At 40.7% G+C, this 17,414-nt stretch overlaps 1 protein-coding gene across 10 annotated transcripts in view; it reads left to right on the top strand.

The window, feature by feature from the left end:
- Positions 1-17,414, top strand: part of SLC8A3 (solute carrier family 8 member A3) — a 223,518-nt gene that overhangs the window by 165,080 nt on the left and 41,024 nt on the right. For 4 of the 10 annotated variants that reach the window (XM_048484383.1, XM_048484378.1, XM_048484384.1 and 1 more), the window contains one exon: positions 12,308-12,411. In XM_048484383.1, the coding sequence (XP_048340340.1) occupies positions 12,393-12,411 (19 nt within the window). In that variant the 5' untranslated portion in view covers positions 12,308-12,392. Of the gene's footprint in view, positions 1-8,713; positions 8,821-12,307; positions 12,412-17,414 lie in introns of all 10 variants that reach the window. The other 6 variants (XM_048484379.1, XM_048484376.1, XM_048484377.1 and 3 more) reach the window with 3 other exon arrangements.

The raw sequence follows: 17,414 nt of genomic DNA, 5'->3' as shown, positions 1-17,414 counted from the left end.
ACGGCCTCACGAGCGCAGGTGCGCTGACATAGTTGATGCTGGTGCACCCCCCCCCCACAGGGCCATTCGCATGGTGCCCTGCGAACGGCCCTGGTGCCCCAGCAACCCACATGGCCATGCCATGCACAGATCCCTCTTACCTTGTCTCCCGGCCTTTGTCGCATTGGAGAGGCCAGGGGACACTCCCCCCCATGGCCATGGCCACGCATCCAGGGCCAGAGGTCAGGAGTCTAAATGGCCCATTCAGAAACGGCCATTGTAAAGAGCTCCAAAATAACCGCTCCAAACTAGAGAAATGGGCATTAAAATGACAAATTAGATTCAATAAGAGCAAGAGTAAAATCATGAATATTGGGGCAAAAATCTCAACTTCACATTTACCCTGATGTGATCTGGGCTAACAGTGACAGATCAAAAAAGGGATCTTGGGGTGGTGGTGAATAGCTCAATGAAAATGTCAACCCAGTGTGTGACTGCTGTGAAAAAGGCAAATTCCATGCTGGCCACAATTAGACCAGGAATAGAGAATAAAAATGCTTCTATCATAGTGCCCTTATATAAATCTATGGTGAGACCACACTTGGAATACTGTGTACAGTTCTGGTTACCAGACATAAAAAAGGATATTGCAGAGCCTGAGAAGGTGCAGAAAAGAGCAATCCAAATTATCAGAAGGCTAGAAGAACTGCTCTATGAGGATCAGTTAAAAAGCTTAGGGCTGTTTAGCTTAGGGAAGAAAGGTGGGTACGGGTTTATAGAGGTTTATAAAATTATGCATGATATGGAGAGAGAAGAAGAAGAAGAGTTTGAATTTATATCCCCCCCTTTCTCTCCTGAAGGAAACTCACCTTGCCCTTCCCCCCTCACAACAAACACCCTGTGAGGTGGATGGGGCTGAGAGAGCTTGGAAGAACTGTGACTAGCCCAAGGTCACCCAGCTGGCGCATTTGGGACTGCACAGGCTAATCTGAATTTCCCAGATAAGCCTCCACAGCTCAGGCGGCAGAGCGGGGACTCAAACCCGGTTCCTCCAGATTAGAATGCACCTGCTCTTAACCACTACGACACTGCTGCTCCTGGACAGGAGAGTGGACAGGGAGAAGCTTTTCACCCTCTCTAATAAAACTAAAACATAGGGTCATCTGCTGAAGCTGAAGATATTCAAAACAGACAAAAGGAAGTATTTCTTTATACAGTGAATAGCTAAATTGTGGAACTGTCCTAGGATGTGGTGATAGCTGCCAACTTGGAAGGATTTAAGAGGGGAGTGGACATTTCATGGAGGATAGGACTGTCTATGACTGCTAGTCAAAATGAATAGTATGTATGCTTATTCTCTCCAGTATCAAAGAAGCACATCTGCGGAACGCAGGCAGGATAATGCTGTCTTGTGTGTGGCCTTCCTAGAGGCCCCTGTCTGGCCACTGTGTAAACAGATGGCTGGACTTGATGGGTCTTTTTCTGATCCATCATAGGTTTTTTTTTTAATGAAAGTCTTCAGGGATTCCTGTTACACAGAATAAGAATTTGTAAGGGGATGCCTTTATGTGCATTTTCCACCACATAATTTTTAGGTTTCTCTTTTTTCTGTGAGTTAGGGGAATGGTCAATTTTATAATTGTACGCTGCCTCAAAAACCAGGCTGGCTATACTACCCCCCCCCCCCCAATCTGTGCTTGTGAAAGTAGTTGGGGTATGTGTTTCTAGAAAAGCAACAATTGCATTTTGGCTGCAATAAAAATGGCTATTCTTGTGTCACTTCCTAGAAAGAAACTAGTGCAAATTGTGCAACTAAGAAAGCAAGACTTGCCCACTGATCACCTCTTGTCCATACCCTGGTTCCCAACAGGACTTGCCTGTGTACAGAATACTTACCATTCTATTTCCTGACAGTTTCTAATTGTAACCCTCCCACTCTTCAAAGCCTCCCACATTGCTGTGCTCACAACTTTTCTGTTTGTGCATCATGTGTGGAACATCTTGGGAAGGTTGGATTAACAGTGGAGAGTGGAGCAGTTGCTGAAGTGAGAGCTACTTATAGTATTAGACTGTCTGTGACTTTCAAAAGTAATATTGTAGCCCAGAGCAGATCACAGGATAGTTTGTAGAGACTGACTTTGCTTGCTTGTTGGTTTGTTGGCTTGATTTTTTACCCCATCTTTTGATCCAGAAGGATCCCCAAGATGCTTCACATGGAATGGTAACTGTAAAAACAACCTACAGTAGAAATGTCTCCATCTCTTTTGCCTTAGCAACATTCTGTGGCATAGTACCCTAATCTCAGTTCTCACCAAGTTGTAATCAAATCATCTACCCAAGGTAGTGAAGTGTATTACATTCTAGTTCAATAAGGTTTTTTATATATTAACTGTCAGATATTAAATAACTCTGAACTATTAACAGCAAGAATCTGAGTTGCACCCAGAGCAAAGATTTTACAAGGGTGGTGCAAAAATCCTTGATCTTCTTGGCTTTCTTCTCCCACCAGCAGCCATTTATGACTCCAGGAAATTTTATTCCCAGGGTCACAAGAGCCATGTGAATTAATAGCCATGGAGGCTGGGAGGCTGCAGTGGAGAGGGGAAAGGGGACTAATTTGCTGTTTCCTGCCTCTTCTATGAACAGAGCTCCACTGATGGAAGAGGCAGGAATGGGATGTCCCAAACTCTGGGACAGTGGGAAAAGATTATGCTCTTCACAGATAATTTGTTTATAGAATTTGAGCACCCACTTGCACCACCTGTTAAGTGAGACCAATCTGGCCTGCTACTGGTACTTCCATCAGCTGGAATGTGTTTGTTCCTAAGTATCATCAACCAGCTCTCCAGGGCAAAGCCTCACCTGAAGAATTTCAAGTTTAATGATGATGTTGGTCACACACAGGCCGGTGAGAACACAAAACCTTGATATTATAATCAATGACTGCACTGCAATGAAAGCTCAGAAGGAGTATTTGACAGATTAGGAAATGAAGCCCGCTGGCATTTCTTGACACTCAGGAGTCCTATGAAAGTTCACAATTTGTCAATCACTGTTCCTGAAAATAGAAAAATATAAATGTGCCAGTGTTTCACTGACTGAAAGATCATGAAATGAAATGTGACTTTCATGTTCACTCCAATGAATGCAGGAAGAGCATCTGGTGAGGGAGAAAACTGGCATTCCTTATGTTGGTCTCCTCCGTCTAATACCTAGCCTTGTTAAGGCCTTCTTAGATCATGGCACATTGAAGGATTAAATACATGTTACAGTTGTGTACATTCAAAGTGTATAATGGGGGAATAAAAAAGCATCTGTTCTCTTCTGCTTGGTCCGCTCAGAGCTCACATGAATATAAAATAGATTTGGGCAGGCTGTTGGAAACTTTGAAAAGTCAGGGATCTCAACCACTTATACAGAACGTACACAGACATATAAGGAATGCCTAACCCCATATGAAACTACTAGGACTGCCAGCTGGTAACCTGTGGGAGACAGGGAAAGGGGAGAGACTCATTAGAATGGCATCTTGAGACATTGCAACATCATTTCTGGATGCAAGACATTCTAGGATTTCTCTGTTTTATGATAAGAGCTATAGAGTTAGGGGGAATCCTAGAGTATCCTGCAGTACAGTGACATTGCTTCCAGTTCCACAGGCATAAATTATATGTAGTATCAGAGAATGACTTTCTGCCACCTGTATTTTCCCTCTGTAGTTATATATTTTCTGTCCAAAGTTATATATTTTCTGTTCAAAGTCTTAGTCCATACCGCAGTGATTTTTACAGCTGAGAAACTCAGTCAAGAAAGTGAAAGACAAAGACTCTCCTTTTCTAGCACATTAATCAATTATCCATCCAGTTGTTCCTTGTGTGTTTAGATCATCACATTGTCATATAAAATTACTTTATAGATTATTCTCTCCCTTGATCATATGAGGAATTTAGCAAAAATCAAACTAAAATCTTTCAGAAGATTCATTGCAACTTCTAATGCTTATTCTAGAAAGTCTTCCACTTAATTAGTATGGCTGATTTGCCACCTGCACACTGTGGATATTCTACTGTTTCTTACAGCTGATGTATTTAAGACCAACAAAAGTTTTATTCTTTGTTAGTCTTGAAGGTGCCACTGGACTCAAACTTTTTTTCTGCTGCTTCAGACCAACACAGATACCAATCTGAATCATGTGTGTGTGCGCACGTGCGTGTGTGCATGTGTTTAATGTAATGTAGAAAATAAAAATAAATGGCAGCCATAATTGGGTCATGGCTCCTGAGGTTCTTAAGGGACAAATATCATCTGTAAGGTGGATTCAAAGAAGAATCTGAGAACAAGATTATTCCATTCATCAGTTGGCAGCATACCATCCTCTCAAAAAAAGGGGGCACCTTCTGGACCACATTGAAACTCTGAATATTCAAGTTACAATATAAGATGATTCATGTGAGAAAATCTTATGGACATTTATTCTTGCAGCCACAGGATGTGGTGATGGCCACTAACCTGGATAGCTTTAAAAGGGGCTTGGACAGATTTATGGAGGAGAAGTCGATCTATGGCTACCAATCTTGATCCTCCTTGATCTGAAATTGCAAATGCCTTAACAGACCAGGTGCTCAGGAGCAGCAGCAGCAGAAGGTCATTGCTTTCACATCCTGCATGTGAGCTTCCAAAGGCATCTGATGGGCCACTGCAAGTAGCAGAGTGCCGGACTAGATGGACTCTGGTCTGTTCCAGCAGGCTCTTTCTTATGTTCTCATTAATGCCTAATCAATGGTGATGTAAGGAAAGACTTTTCTAATGCCACAAAACTTACCTCGTCTTTCAAGTATCAGTACCCTGTTTCCCTGAATATAAGACATCCCCTGAAAATAAGACATAGTAGAGGTTTTGCTGAAGTGCGAAATATAAGGCATCCCCCGAAAGTAAGACCTAGCAAAGTTTTTGTTTGGAAGCATGCCCGATGAACAGAACACAGAAAAATAAGACATCCCCTGAAAATAAGACATAGCGCGTCTTTGGGAGCAAAAATTAATATAAGACATTGTCTTATTTTCCGGGAAACACGGGTATCACTTTAAAGAGCTGGGGAAGTTTTGTGGCATGCTTATGAAGAATATTGAAAAATAAATCAATTTGCTTTACTATAATAAAAATTTCTTAGGTTTCTGCTTCAGCCCAGAGGGAAAGTATTCCAAGGAGGAAACCATTCTATGGATCTGTATCCAATACAAAGACTTTTAAAGAATAAAACAATTTTTAGAGCTTGAGGAAGGAGCCACTGCTGCTTAGTGAAGATGTTCTAAGAATGCAGAGAATTTGCTTTCTTGGTGACATTTCTGCAGAGATTTTTCTGCTTTTCCTGAAGCCAACTGTTCCCTTAAAGTTGGACTTTAATGTTGGGAAAACTTGAAATCCTTTTGATTGTGTGCCCACATAAAAGCTCTCCCCTGCCTTACATTTCTTCTTTTCTTGTCCATTAGTGTTCCACACACATGCGGATGCACCTATGTTTGTTTCCTCCCTTGGAGCTGCTCTCACTTCCTCCCATAAAATAACATCTTTGCAAACACTACAATAATTCTCTAGCTGGAGAATTAATGTTTGTGTGCATCCAGAAGGCCAGTTTTCCACCAGTGTTCGTGTTTTTTCTCCATTCCAGCTGGTGACAGAGTGAGAGTTTGCTCCCATATAATGAAGAAAATAAAATAAATGCTTTGGGCTTTTTAAGAAATGTATTTATTCACTTGCCTAGTTTCTGTCTTTCCTAGTTAGAAACAAACACTTAACGTGAGATATGAGAATCCCCAGCAGTCTCAACCAAAGTCATCTGACCTTTGGACTCACTAATCATAAAGACAATGAGTTGGGACAGCAGGTGGATTCTGCCCTGCCCTTTCCAGCTCACTTTCCCTTCCCCCATCCCCCTTCCATCCCAGGGTACATCCTGCCCCTTGCCCACACAACTCAGTCTAGATAACAAAGAGTTCTTTCAAGGTTGGTAGTGCTGGGAAAGTAGAGCCTTTTGGTTAATTGTAAAATTCCCCTATAGGCATTATTTGTACCGAAATCAATGCATAGAAAGGGACAGTGGGCACAAGTGTACCACTTCCACCCCATCCTAAGAAGATTGCTGCCTCATGAGCATGAAGTCTAGGCATGTAGAAAGTGTTTTTTAAAATGTTCCCTGTCAAGGGCAAACCTTGATCTGGATAGCCCAGCTAGCCCAATCTTATCAGACTTTGGAAGCTAAGTAGGGTCTGCCTGGCTAGCTTTTCGATGGGCAACTTCCATGGAATGGGAAGGCAGAGAATGGCAAACCCCCTCTGAATGTCTCTGTGGGGCTAGTGCATGCTGCTCCTCTGTGCACATTGATTTCAGCATGCCTAAAGCCTTATTCTCCAAGAATTTATGTAATTCCTTTTAAAGCCAACTAGGCAGTGTCAATAATCATATCTTGTGTCAGTAAATTCCATCAATACTTTATTTAGTTTGACTTAAATCTGAAGTAAGTTTCATTGGTGATCCAGAGTTAATCTTATGAGGGAGGAAGCAAACAATTTTTCTCTTCAGCCATTTTTTCATACCATCCACAATTTCCTAAATTTATCAAAACTTGCTTCTAAATTTCTAAGTCCCAAACACTGTAGACTTTCCTTATTTTATTTTGCCACCATTTCCATGAGTTTGCCTTTTTCACTGGATCTGGATTCCAAGCTGATATTCATGCTGTGCTACCCATAAAAGTATCAGAGCTCTGCTAGATCATACCAGTGGTCCATCAAGTCCAACTTACCTACAATGAACTTCATCTGTGACACTGGTACCTACTCATTCAATTCAAAGAGATCCTCATGGAGCTCTTCATGGTCATCCTTGGTTTTTACCATCCTGGATAATTTCATATCATCTGCAAACTTGACCACTACAATGCTAACCCCACATTCTAGATAATTTATAAACAAATTAAACAGCACCTATCCAGATACCTATCCTCATGGCACCCCACTTCTCAGTCTTTTTCATTGCGAGAACTGACAGTTCATTCCTGCTTCCTGTAATTTAACGAGTTTTTAATCCATGAGAATACCTGTTTTCAGTATAACATAAGCTTGGTCTTTAAGGGCACTTGTAGGCAGCCACAATAGTATAGTGTCTCGGGATAAAAGTTTTCAAAAGTGTTTTTATCATTGTAAATAGTGTTTCTTGAAAGTTAGGATTTCTTCAGATTTTCAGCTTTAAAAAGTATTGGCATGTATCCCGGCAGGACTTTCACCAGTAGCCCACTGATGTTCCTTCAGCATAAATTCTCATTTAATGGAAGAGTCCATGTGTGAAGTAATTTCTAAGAAAATTTGTAAAATGCCTTAAATTATCATTGCATGTATATCACGTTCCCCAAAACTGTGCTGTCAATAATGCAATGAGTCACTGAGTGTTTATTTTAGAATCACAGAACATACTCTTACCTTTGAAGCAATAGGTTAGTGAGCAGCAGTTTCTTTAAAGCTTTGACTCCATTAAAAATATGCATCTAGATCTCTCATAGATTTATTTATTTATTTATTTCAATTTTTAGACTGCCCTTCCCAAAAGGCTCAGGGTAGCTTACAGAGATCAATTAAAACATTCAATAAAATCCAGAACAAAGTCCAATAAAATCCTGGGATCCCTTAAAATTTGAGGGATAAGTACTCAATAATTCAAATGTCTTAAATTGTTAAATATAGTGACTTTATATAATATATAACTCTAGTTGTCCAACAGATTTTGAAGAAAACATTCTAATTTTTTTCTATTTGATATTACATTTTCTAGAGGGTTCTTTTTATGTGTACCAAACCAAGCACTATCATTTATCTTTAGCAGAGACACTGAATGAAGCAAGTCTTATCTCTATAAAAATTTGTCATTCAAGTATGTGGTTTGCTTAAAGGCATCACCAAGCAACCATCTGTAAGAAACCATGAGCTAAAAAGGTCTGATTTCTGATCTCTTTTATAGATTGTTTAGTTTAAACAAAGATTACTATTTTTTTCATTCTGGCAATGCAATAAGAATTCAAATGTTCTGCATATATGAAATCTTTGGTAACTCATGAGAAGTATAAATTATTAAAATGAACCTTGTAATATTGACATAGCATACAAATGAAATGTCAGAATTTCTAGCCAAATTAATTGTGATAATTCTTTTTTAAACTTCCAGCTGGTTAATTTTCTAATGAAAAGTTAAGTCACGTTTTGAATCGCATGACAGGACTTTTATGTACACACACCACCTTCTAATTTTTAATTGCATGAGTAAGGAAAATTAGGATTTTAGATACAAACAAAGGAATGTATGTCTAAGTAGGAACTGAAAGAAGAGAACATGTTGGCAACAGAGTTGCACTGTCTGATAGAAATGCTCTAACTGGCTAGGCCAGGGGTCTGCAACTGTGGCTCTCCAGATGTTCATGGATTACAATTCCCATCAGCCCTTGCCAGCATAGCCAATTGGCCATGCTGGCTGGGGCTGATGGGAATTGTAGTCCATGAACATCTGGAGAGCCACAGGCAATTGCTCAGGAAATGATCTAAATCTTTAGTGAGTTTTGTGGTCTTTCTCAATGGGTGAGTAAGCTTTGACCATCTAACTGTCCTCTTTGGCTTCTCCTCCCTCTCTTGCCCCAGCTTGCCTATCCCCTTTCTCCTCATTATGACACTTATTATTTTTCCATTCACAGCAAAACTATTCACATCAAGGTAATTGATGATGAAGAGTATGAGAAAAACAAGACTTTCTTCATTGAGCTGATGGGCCCACGCATGGTGGATATGAGTTTACAGAAAGGTGTAGTACTGGTTCTCCCAACTAACATTAAAACTCTTCTTTCCTATTCTCTTTCTTCTCCCACCTTTCTTTTCTTGCTATCGATGGTCTCTTTTCATTTTTCAACTGCTCAATCCTTAACACTGCTGTGTATGCACAATCTGTCACATGGTACTGATGGGTCTAGCAAAGTGATATATCTAGCAAGGGAGTGTGTGTGGTTGGTGGATGCCTATGCATATTCTTAAAAAAATATATGGAGTTCTAAGGTGTATCTTGTACACCACATGGGTGAGCTGTAATGCTCTGCGTTCCATGGTGATATGTGTATTGCAGATCTCCCGGGTAACCTCACAAGACGGATTCTGCTTTGAGTTCTCCAGCAAATAGCAGGATGTCAGGAATGTACAGCACACAAATAGCACTTACTATGGCTGGTATACAGAGAAAATGTATACCAGAATTCTTAGTGAAAGGAAAACTGGTCTTTCTGTTAAACTCATTTTTCCACTTATTGGAATTCAGCTGTGTTGAATCAAATGGTGGTATCATGAATGTATGGAAAATCAATATACTTTCCTCTCACTGAAAACATTGCTCCCACAGTAAGCATCCTTGTGCATATAGCTGTGTGCCAATGCAGTTTTCTTAGTCTATCAGGACCTATGCTTGCATTCTTACTTTAACCCTGGGATGGGTCCATATATTCCCAAGGGAATGAATAGTGCAATTCTAAATATGTATAATTCGAAAAAAGTCCCACTAAATTCAGTGAGATTCCCTTATGTTGAGCCTGTCGAGGATTTCCAGCTTGCTATTCCCATTTTTGTTAAAAATTGTTTTGTGCAGTTAGGTTATATTGAGAAATTTCAGTTTGCCCAATGTTTACCCTGTAGTCCCATACCTCTTGAAGGATTTGAACGTAGTCATTCTACAGGCTTTCAACACTCCATTCTCTTTCCTCTACTGCACTGGCTGTTGGTTTCTTTTGACCTCTGTTTCCTGCTAATTTCATGAATTTTTCAAAAACTTGTAGGTCATGGTCTAATTGACACAGCCCATTGAATGAACTCAGGGAGGGATCAAAATTTTAAAATACGCATTAAAAGCCTCTACTACACTCTGTTTCACTTAAAGATGTAAAGTTTGGTCAGATGAGGTGCAGCGTTTTAGAATATAGTCCCAAATGAACATGAGAATTATTATTCATTTTTACCCACTGTCTTTGTCAAAACCATTATTTTGTGCATTATTGAACATGGCACTTTGATACATGAACATTTATGCCAAAATGTATTCTTACTTTCAAACTTTCAAACGGATGGTGGTGGTGGTGGGGTGTGTGTGTGTGTGTGTGTGAGTGAGTGTGTGTGTGTGTGTGTGTGTGTGTGTGTGTGTGAGAGAGAGAGAGAGAGAGAGAGAGAGAGAGTTTTTTGCATTTGTTTTGTTTTGTTTTCATATAGGAACATTAACATTGAAACTTCATCATGTACAATCTAAAATGAATTTAGTCTATTCTCCCTCTTCAGAATGTTACCACCAAATTTCCACTTCTCTGGGTTGCACTTATCAGGCAGGCCTAGATTCTAATATAAAATTTTGAATTAAAAAAAAAGTTAGGTACAACACTGAAATGTTATTCAACCAACATTTCCCCATTGATTAACTCAGACTTACGATTTCAGGATCTTCGATTCACTTGATTGCTTTGACACTGGCATGGCATCCATATTTATTTATTTATTTATTTATTTATTTATTTATTTATTTATTTATTATTGAACTTATATACCGCCCTCCCCCAGAGGGCTCAGGGCAGTTTACAACAAAAATAAAAGCACACATCATACAATGGCGATAGTGTACATTAAAATACAGCGTCCAATAATAAAATATAGCATAAAATATGGCTTGGAGGGGTGTGTGTGTGCTTTTTGCAGGGCTATATTATCTTGAAGGCAGTGAGATAGGAAAAGATGGCATATGCGCTGCAACTGATATCCTTTTTCCTGAAATGCACTTTGAATGTGTATAGGGTCACAACCAGAATGTGGCTGTATAATATGAGCACTGAAAGTGTTTTCATATGTGACCTAAAATATCCATTTGCTGTTTCTGTCACATATGTGGTGTTTACCTGGGAAACATGCAGAATTGAGGGGTTTTGCACACAGGAACAGACTTCGGTAGTTTCCCTGTTGTTGCTGCTGATACAGCAGAAGTGGCAACAGAACTTTAAGATGGCTTGTTTCGCACATAATTTTCCTGCCCCAGTAGCCATTTCCCCCTCGTAGGGTGCTGTTTGTTTTTTGTTTTTCTTAAATGGCAAATGAATATTATTATATTGATACAGCAATATAACAATCTGTGTATCATTTCCAGTGAATTCCTACCTGTTAAAGAAGTAAGTCTCTAGTTCGTTTTGTTGTGGAGATAGAAGCGGAAGAGCATATCTCTACAACAAAAGGGGGTAGAAACTTACTTGTTTGAAAATTCACAGAAAATGATGCACTCATGTATTTATTGCTCATTTAAAAAAAATTAAAAACCTCCCCTTGTAAAGGTGGAGAAACAGCTACCACAAAGACAGGGGAGATGGCTGCCATTGTGGGTAGGACTGGGAAAATCCATACTCTCACCCCTACAACTGCCATTCAGGCTTTGCTGTGATCTTTTCCAAAACTTCACAGCAAAAAAACATTTGGGAAAGATCTGAAGCAAGCTGGAAAAGCCCCCAGAGGTGCTTAAATGCCCCACATTGCTGTGGGGAAGCTGAGAGGAAAAACACTCCTCAACATCATTGAAGTAATCCATGTGGAAATAGCCTGAGTGCCTACTAGGGTGGCCAGGTCCTCTGCTATAGAAGGCAACTTCCCACCTCCAGACTTCTGACCCACACTCCCACTCACTGGAGCAGCAGGACAAGGAGTCGCTTCTGATTACATACCTGGAAATAACATCATGGTCATCACAACAATCTAGAAACTGCCCAATACTCTGTGATTGTTGCCAGTTTCCTATGCAATGATCTCTTCTTGATTGAGTGTATGGATGGATGGGCATGTGCGTTTGCTATCTTTCTTGATCCCTAGCCAGAGACCAAACGTGTTCTCAACAAAATTGGTGTGAGCTGAGCGGTAAAAAATCGGCTCTTACAGATACCTCAGGAGCTTTTTTGCCTGTAGGTATTTTCAATTGCTAGTGAGCTGTTAATACCATGTGACATTGAACTCAATGTGCTGCAGAAGTCACCTTCCACTAACCATCTACAAAAACCCAGTTCCCCTCCTTGTCCCTTCTTTGCCCTTCCTTTCTCTTCTAACATTCTCTGACTCACCTAAAGATCAGCTACGAGACGTGCAATAGAAAGCAAGCAAAACTCCGCCCAAGGCAGTGGCAAAAGTGGGGCTGCATGTGAGAAAGGTGTGGTGGTGGTGCCTCTGCTCTTGCATCTGCTCCCAACCAAGCAACCCACTGTACACACATGTCTTTCTTGTTGTCCCTACAGGAAGACCATAAGGGTTAAAATAGTAGATGAGGAGGAATACGAAAGGCAGGAGAATTTCTTCATTGCCCTTGGTGAACCGAAATGGATGGAACGAGGAATATCAGGTGTGAGATCCTTTTTTGAGAAAACAAAACAAACAAACCCCAATCCCAATCCCAAAAGAGTAACCTTTTTGCTCCCCCTTTGTTCCACCTTTATCCTTTGTTCTTCTCTTCCCTCCTATATTCTCGCTCTCACCCTGTTTCGGTCCCATCTCCGCATTTTTGAGCCTAGCTTATTTCGGATCCTCCTTTTGTGCAGTGCTTGTGCCTTTGAGGCTGTTTGATCCTATGTGGTTGGACTCCTTCCATTCTCTCTTTTTCCCTTCTCCCTTTTTGTGGGATCTGTGGCATTATCTTTTTTCCCTTTCAAATGCCAAGCCTGAAAGTACGATACCTTTTTTCAGAAGAGTGTATTTGCATGGCTGCCTTTTTTGGCTTGCTCCCTAGTCTTGTATCTTGTTCTGTCTTTCTCTCTTTCCTCTTGCTCCCTTTCTTTGGCATTGTAATGAATAATGTTGGGTGCAGCTTAATTTGATTTTTGTATGCAACTGGAGTCATGTTTAACAAGTTCTGACAGCAGGACAACAAAGTGTGTTTGCATTTTGTTTGCTTCTTTGATTTAAAAATCTCCCTGCTCTGCAAAAATACCCATGAATAAAAAGGAACTTATAAAGTTCTCTTATTTGTAATTGCTGGACAGTTTGAAAATGAACTTCTGAGATTTGTTAAAAGTACATAGCAAATCAATAACAGTTTTGACAGCCATATTTTAAGGTGAGGTTCCAGTCACATTTGCAAGTCCCACTAGGGTCAAAAAGATGTGCACACCTGGATATGTGTTGGAGGTTGAGTATTTTGCACAACTTGTGTTCACTACAGTGGGTCTTGTCGAGGAATCTCAGATCTGTCTATTCATAGAGAAAACTCTTCATCACATTAAATGTGGAGCTGCCTATCAGTAAAGAAAAGTGGAGGCCTTTGATACTGATTTGGATAAGGAAGTCAATTTGATATATATGATTCTAATTCCCGCACACACATGTTTAAATAATCAGTAACTAGTGAGTCATAAGGATGGTGATTATTACCAATATAAAAAATACTTATTACTACTTTTGCTTCTTTAATTTGTATTACTTATTTAATTCCATGCCATTTCTCCAGAGAACATTCTCCTAATAGCTTAAAGTAAAACATAATCACATGGAACACCATCAAAATTGTTAATGATTAAAATAAATTCTTACAATTCTAGTATTAAAAACCCAGCCAGAACTTTAAAATAGCATAAAACATGGATCAGCTTAAAATACAAGAATCATAAACCATTTCCCAGGTTAGACACAGACTATAAAAACAATATTAAAGGAACAGGTTCTACTTTCACTCTTGAAGGTTTAAGGTGCACTATGAAAACAAAACCCTGAAAAGCATGCCATGAAAAAAAGAAGTGCTTTAAAAAGTTGTAAATTAAAAACTTCCTCGGGATTAACTCATTATGCTTATTCAAACCCTTGTCTTTGCCTCTCACGTAAGGAAGCCCAAGATGGATTGTGAAGGGTAAACAAGCCTTGCCCCCAGCCTATGCCTGCCCTACCCTTACAAAGGAGGGAGGGAGATCCTGCCTGGCCAGTTGCCTGGCCAAGCTGGGTAACTGGGTGGGGGTGAGGTTGATGGAGCTGGCCTGTCCTTCACTGGGGCAAGGGTAAGAGATCACATCCCATTCCTCTCTTCAGTGAGACCAGGCTGGCATGTCCCATTCTTCATTGTGTCCAGGTTAAGCTAGGTAGTTGTACCCCATCCCTTAGGGCTGGTCAAGGGTGGACCAGGTGGGTACATTACCTACCATATCAAACCCTTCTTTTCCATGCCTCTGACTCATCCCTGCTCCTTTCTTTGGGATGGGATGGCCCTGACAGGGGCCATGGACCCTCAATTGGGGTGGTCCCTGCTTGGGGCAGTCCCCCAGGTCATTGACTCACTGGGACTTTTCCTGGTAGCTGTAATTGCCACTCTGACCCTGAAAGAGTCCCCACGCTTCCCTTGTGCAAAGTCATCTAGCTCAACCCTTGCACTTCCCTCTTTAAAATTCATAATAAAATTTCTGAAATTAACAGAACTTCATGAAAGTCTGGTATATTCTCTTATTCTAGCTGATTTTCTTTTAATAATGGAAAGATTAATTCTTGAGAAAGGCAGTCCAGAGTCCAAAGATGAGAGTTTCTGGAATATGTTTATCCTATGGGATATCCAAGGTTTTCTGCTTTCTAACAGAAACTATAACAGCTGCATAACAACTGGAAATTCAATATGTACAGCCCTCTTGTGACTTCCACATTCCTTTTACTCAATGCATCTTCATTTCTGGAGAGCCAATGTGGTGTAATGGTTCAAGTATCTGATTAAGACTTGGCCATAGAAGCTTGCTGGGTGTCAAAGAAAGAGATGGTAGTTGAAGTGATATTTAGGCAGCAAAGAACATATCCTGGCAGGAAAGTGATCAATTTTCCACCTTAGGAGGAAACAGCTTGTGGGATTATAAGAATAACATTTGCCAGCTGGACTGAAAGTTGGCTCAACCAGTCACTGCCAATTCCACTTTTTCAATATCTGACTTTATCAAGGGTTCTAAAGTTCTGTCACTGGAGTCTGTAAGTACACCTATGCCAACTATCAGGGTGAATTTCTTCAAAGATATAAAAAGCAAGAGTTACATCCAACAAAGGAAGAACCCTGTGGGAAGGCAAGAAATCTCATTAATCTCCCTAGCATGTAGAAACCTCTTTTAAGCTTCTTTTCTTTACTTAATTACTGGGAAAAGGACACAATTGCAAGTATCTTGTGAAATCTCCAGAGGATCTATGGAAGAGTGGTCGAAGCTCCTTATTGAATGAGCCACAGAGAAAACCAGCTTAAAATCAAGAGCACATCAGTGCAGCCCAGCTGCTGGTTTGCCAGCTTGCAACTTTCCCTGCCCTGCCCTTTCTGTTCCAGTTCCTTAATCAGTTCCTGCCTGCTCTGGCATCCAGAAGTCCAGGTGTACCACACAGCTGGCAGATGGAGAGGAGAAAAAAGGAATGAGTAGGAAAAGCTGCATCTGAGGCATTGTTTGGGGAATGTAAAGTATGGAGATAATTCACACCAATATGTATCATTTCATGTCTTCCCTAATCCATATATATTACCTAGCCCAATACACCTGTTTTCGTTGTTTCTGCCATTCCTATTCCCCTGAACTGTCCTCAACCACATGTCTCCAGAGCTTCTTCTCAGTGGGCATGCAATCCAAATACAAGGGAGGATCACCAACCAACTGGATAGGCATGATTGCCCAAGGGGAGGCTACTCAGGGGATATGTAGAGGATTGCTCAGGGGTGTAGACATGGCAGAACTGAAGAAAGAGCCAACAAAGGTGTGTTTGATTAGTCACTTGTGTATTTGGAAAGCCCAAACATGTTGTGAAGGTACAACCTGGAGCTCAATTGAATGTTCCCTGTGCCCATTCCTCTAGCCTCCCATCTTTTCCGGCAAGGAGATGTGAGCTCTGAACTATACACTCATTAAAACACCTTATAGGAGAGATATCTCCGCCCCAAACATGCTTTTGTTCTCAATTTAGTTTGTAAACAAAAAATCATGATTCATTTTTTAGTTATTACAGCTGTTCATTTCAGTTTTTCAATTGAGTAATTTTTTGTTTCCATTGGATTCAGGTTTATAAAAAACATATTTCTCATCTGTAACTCCCTCCCCAATCAATTCTACAGGGATGAAATTCTTGATTCTCTCATTTAAAGGATACACATTTCAAATTTCAGGTAGATAGGAGAAAGCATTTTATGGGAACTAAGAATTCTCACTTGCTGTGAATACTGTATGAAGTGTTTGGTAACCTAAGAAAGCAAGTAGTTTGCAGAGGTACATGTAGTCATTCTTTGGCTGTTTCTCTATGGTCCAAATATCCTGGGTTGAGCAAGAGAAATATCCCGGTTTGGCCAAGATGTTTGCATGGTTCCCAATCCTAAAGCGGGTTTGTCCCGTGATATTTTCCTCATCTTGGGTTATTAAAAACCCACTAAAATGTTGATCTTTTTCCAAAATCCTGCATTGAATCGCTTCTGTGCAAAGGCTACGGGAGCAGAACTGATTTATTTTTCCCACCCCACTGCCTGATCTCCCTGCCTTACATCAAGCTCACCCTGTTCCAGCTCACTCTCACCAAGCGCCACTCACTAGACGAGCTGCAGCCAGCCCAGTACTGCAGCTCCCGGCTCATGTTCCCAACAGGATCCTGGGAGAGGAGGGGTGGAGAAGCGCCTGCCTGGCAGGATGCTCTCATTCCCTGACAGCCCTAAAGACCAGTCAAATGTTATTTGGTATATTGGGGGGTGAGTGTCTCATGCTGTGGTTTCCTGCACAATTTTAAATGTGGATGGGGCATAGTACTCTGCTCAGTATTGGTCAAAAGTTTTTACTTTGTCTAGCACAATGTGCTTGCCATGTTGCTCACTGCACTGGCTCCTTTCCAAAGATAGAGAAAAGGGGGGGGGGGTCCTGCTTGGTTTTCCTACGGCTGCTGTGGATCCGTCAATCAGAAGTATTGCCTTTGGGAGGGGTGGAAGAGCCAATCAGAATGCTGCACACTGGGGATGTTCGAACATGTGTGCTGCATCTAAGTTTTAAAAACAAAAAAAGCCGAGCTCATGCGAAAGAAATTGGAGTATTTCCTCATGGTCTTAACTAGATTCCATCACAGAAGTGGGCATCCATGGAAAGGGAGAAACCAGGATAAAATAGACCTGGATTGTAAGATACTGATTGTTACCCAGTATAATTGTGCCATGTGAAAACAGCCTGTATAATAACTTTGTGTATTTACACAAGATTTACTGCTGATGTGTAAAGAAAAAAGGGAACAAGGTAGGGCTCTTTTAAGTGAAGACTGAATGTGTGGATGAGGGAGCCCAGCACAGCTTCTTCTTTGCTGCTTTCCCTGACCGTGCTCTGGGACTTCAGCTGTATTTCAACCCAACTCAGTTCCAGTGACTTGGACTGAGCAAAGCAG

This window comes from Sphaerodactylus townsendi, linkage group LG02 (genome assembly GCF_021028975.2).
Source record: "Sphaerodactylus townsendi isolate TG3544 linkage group LG02, MPM_Stown_v2.3, whole genome shotgun sequence".
Classification (NCBI taxonomy): domain Eukaryota; kingdom Metazoa; phylum Chordata; class Lepidosauria; order Squamata; family Sphaerodactylidae; genus Sphaerodactylus; species Sphaerodactylus townsendi.
This window is presented reverse-complemented; position numbering and strand designations above follow the sequence as displayed.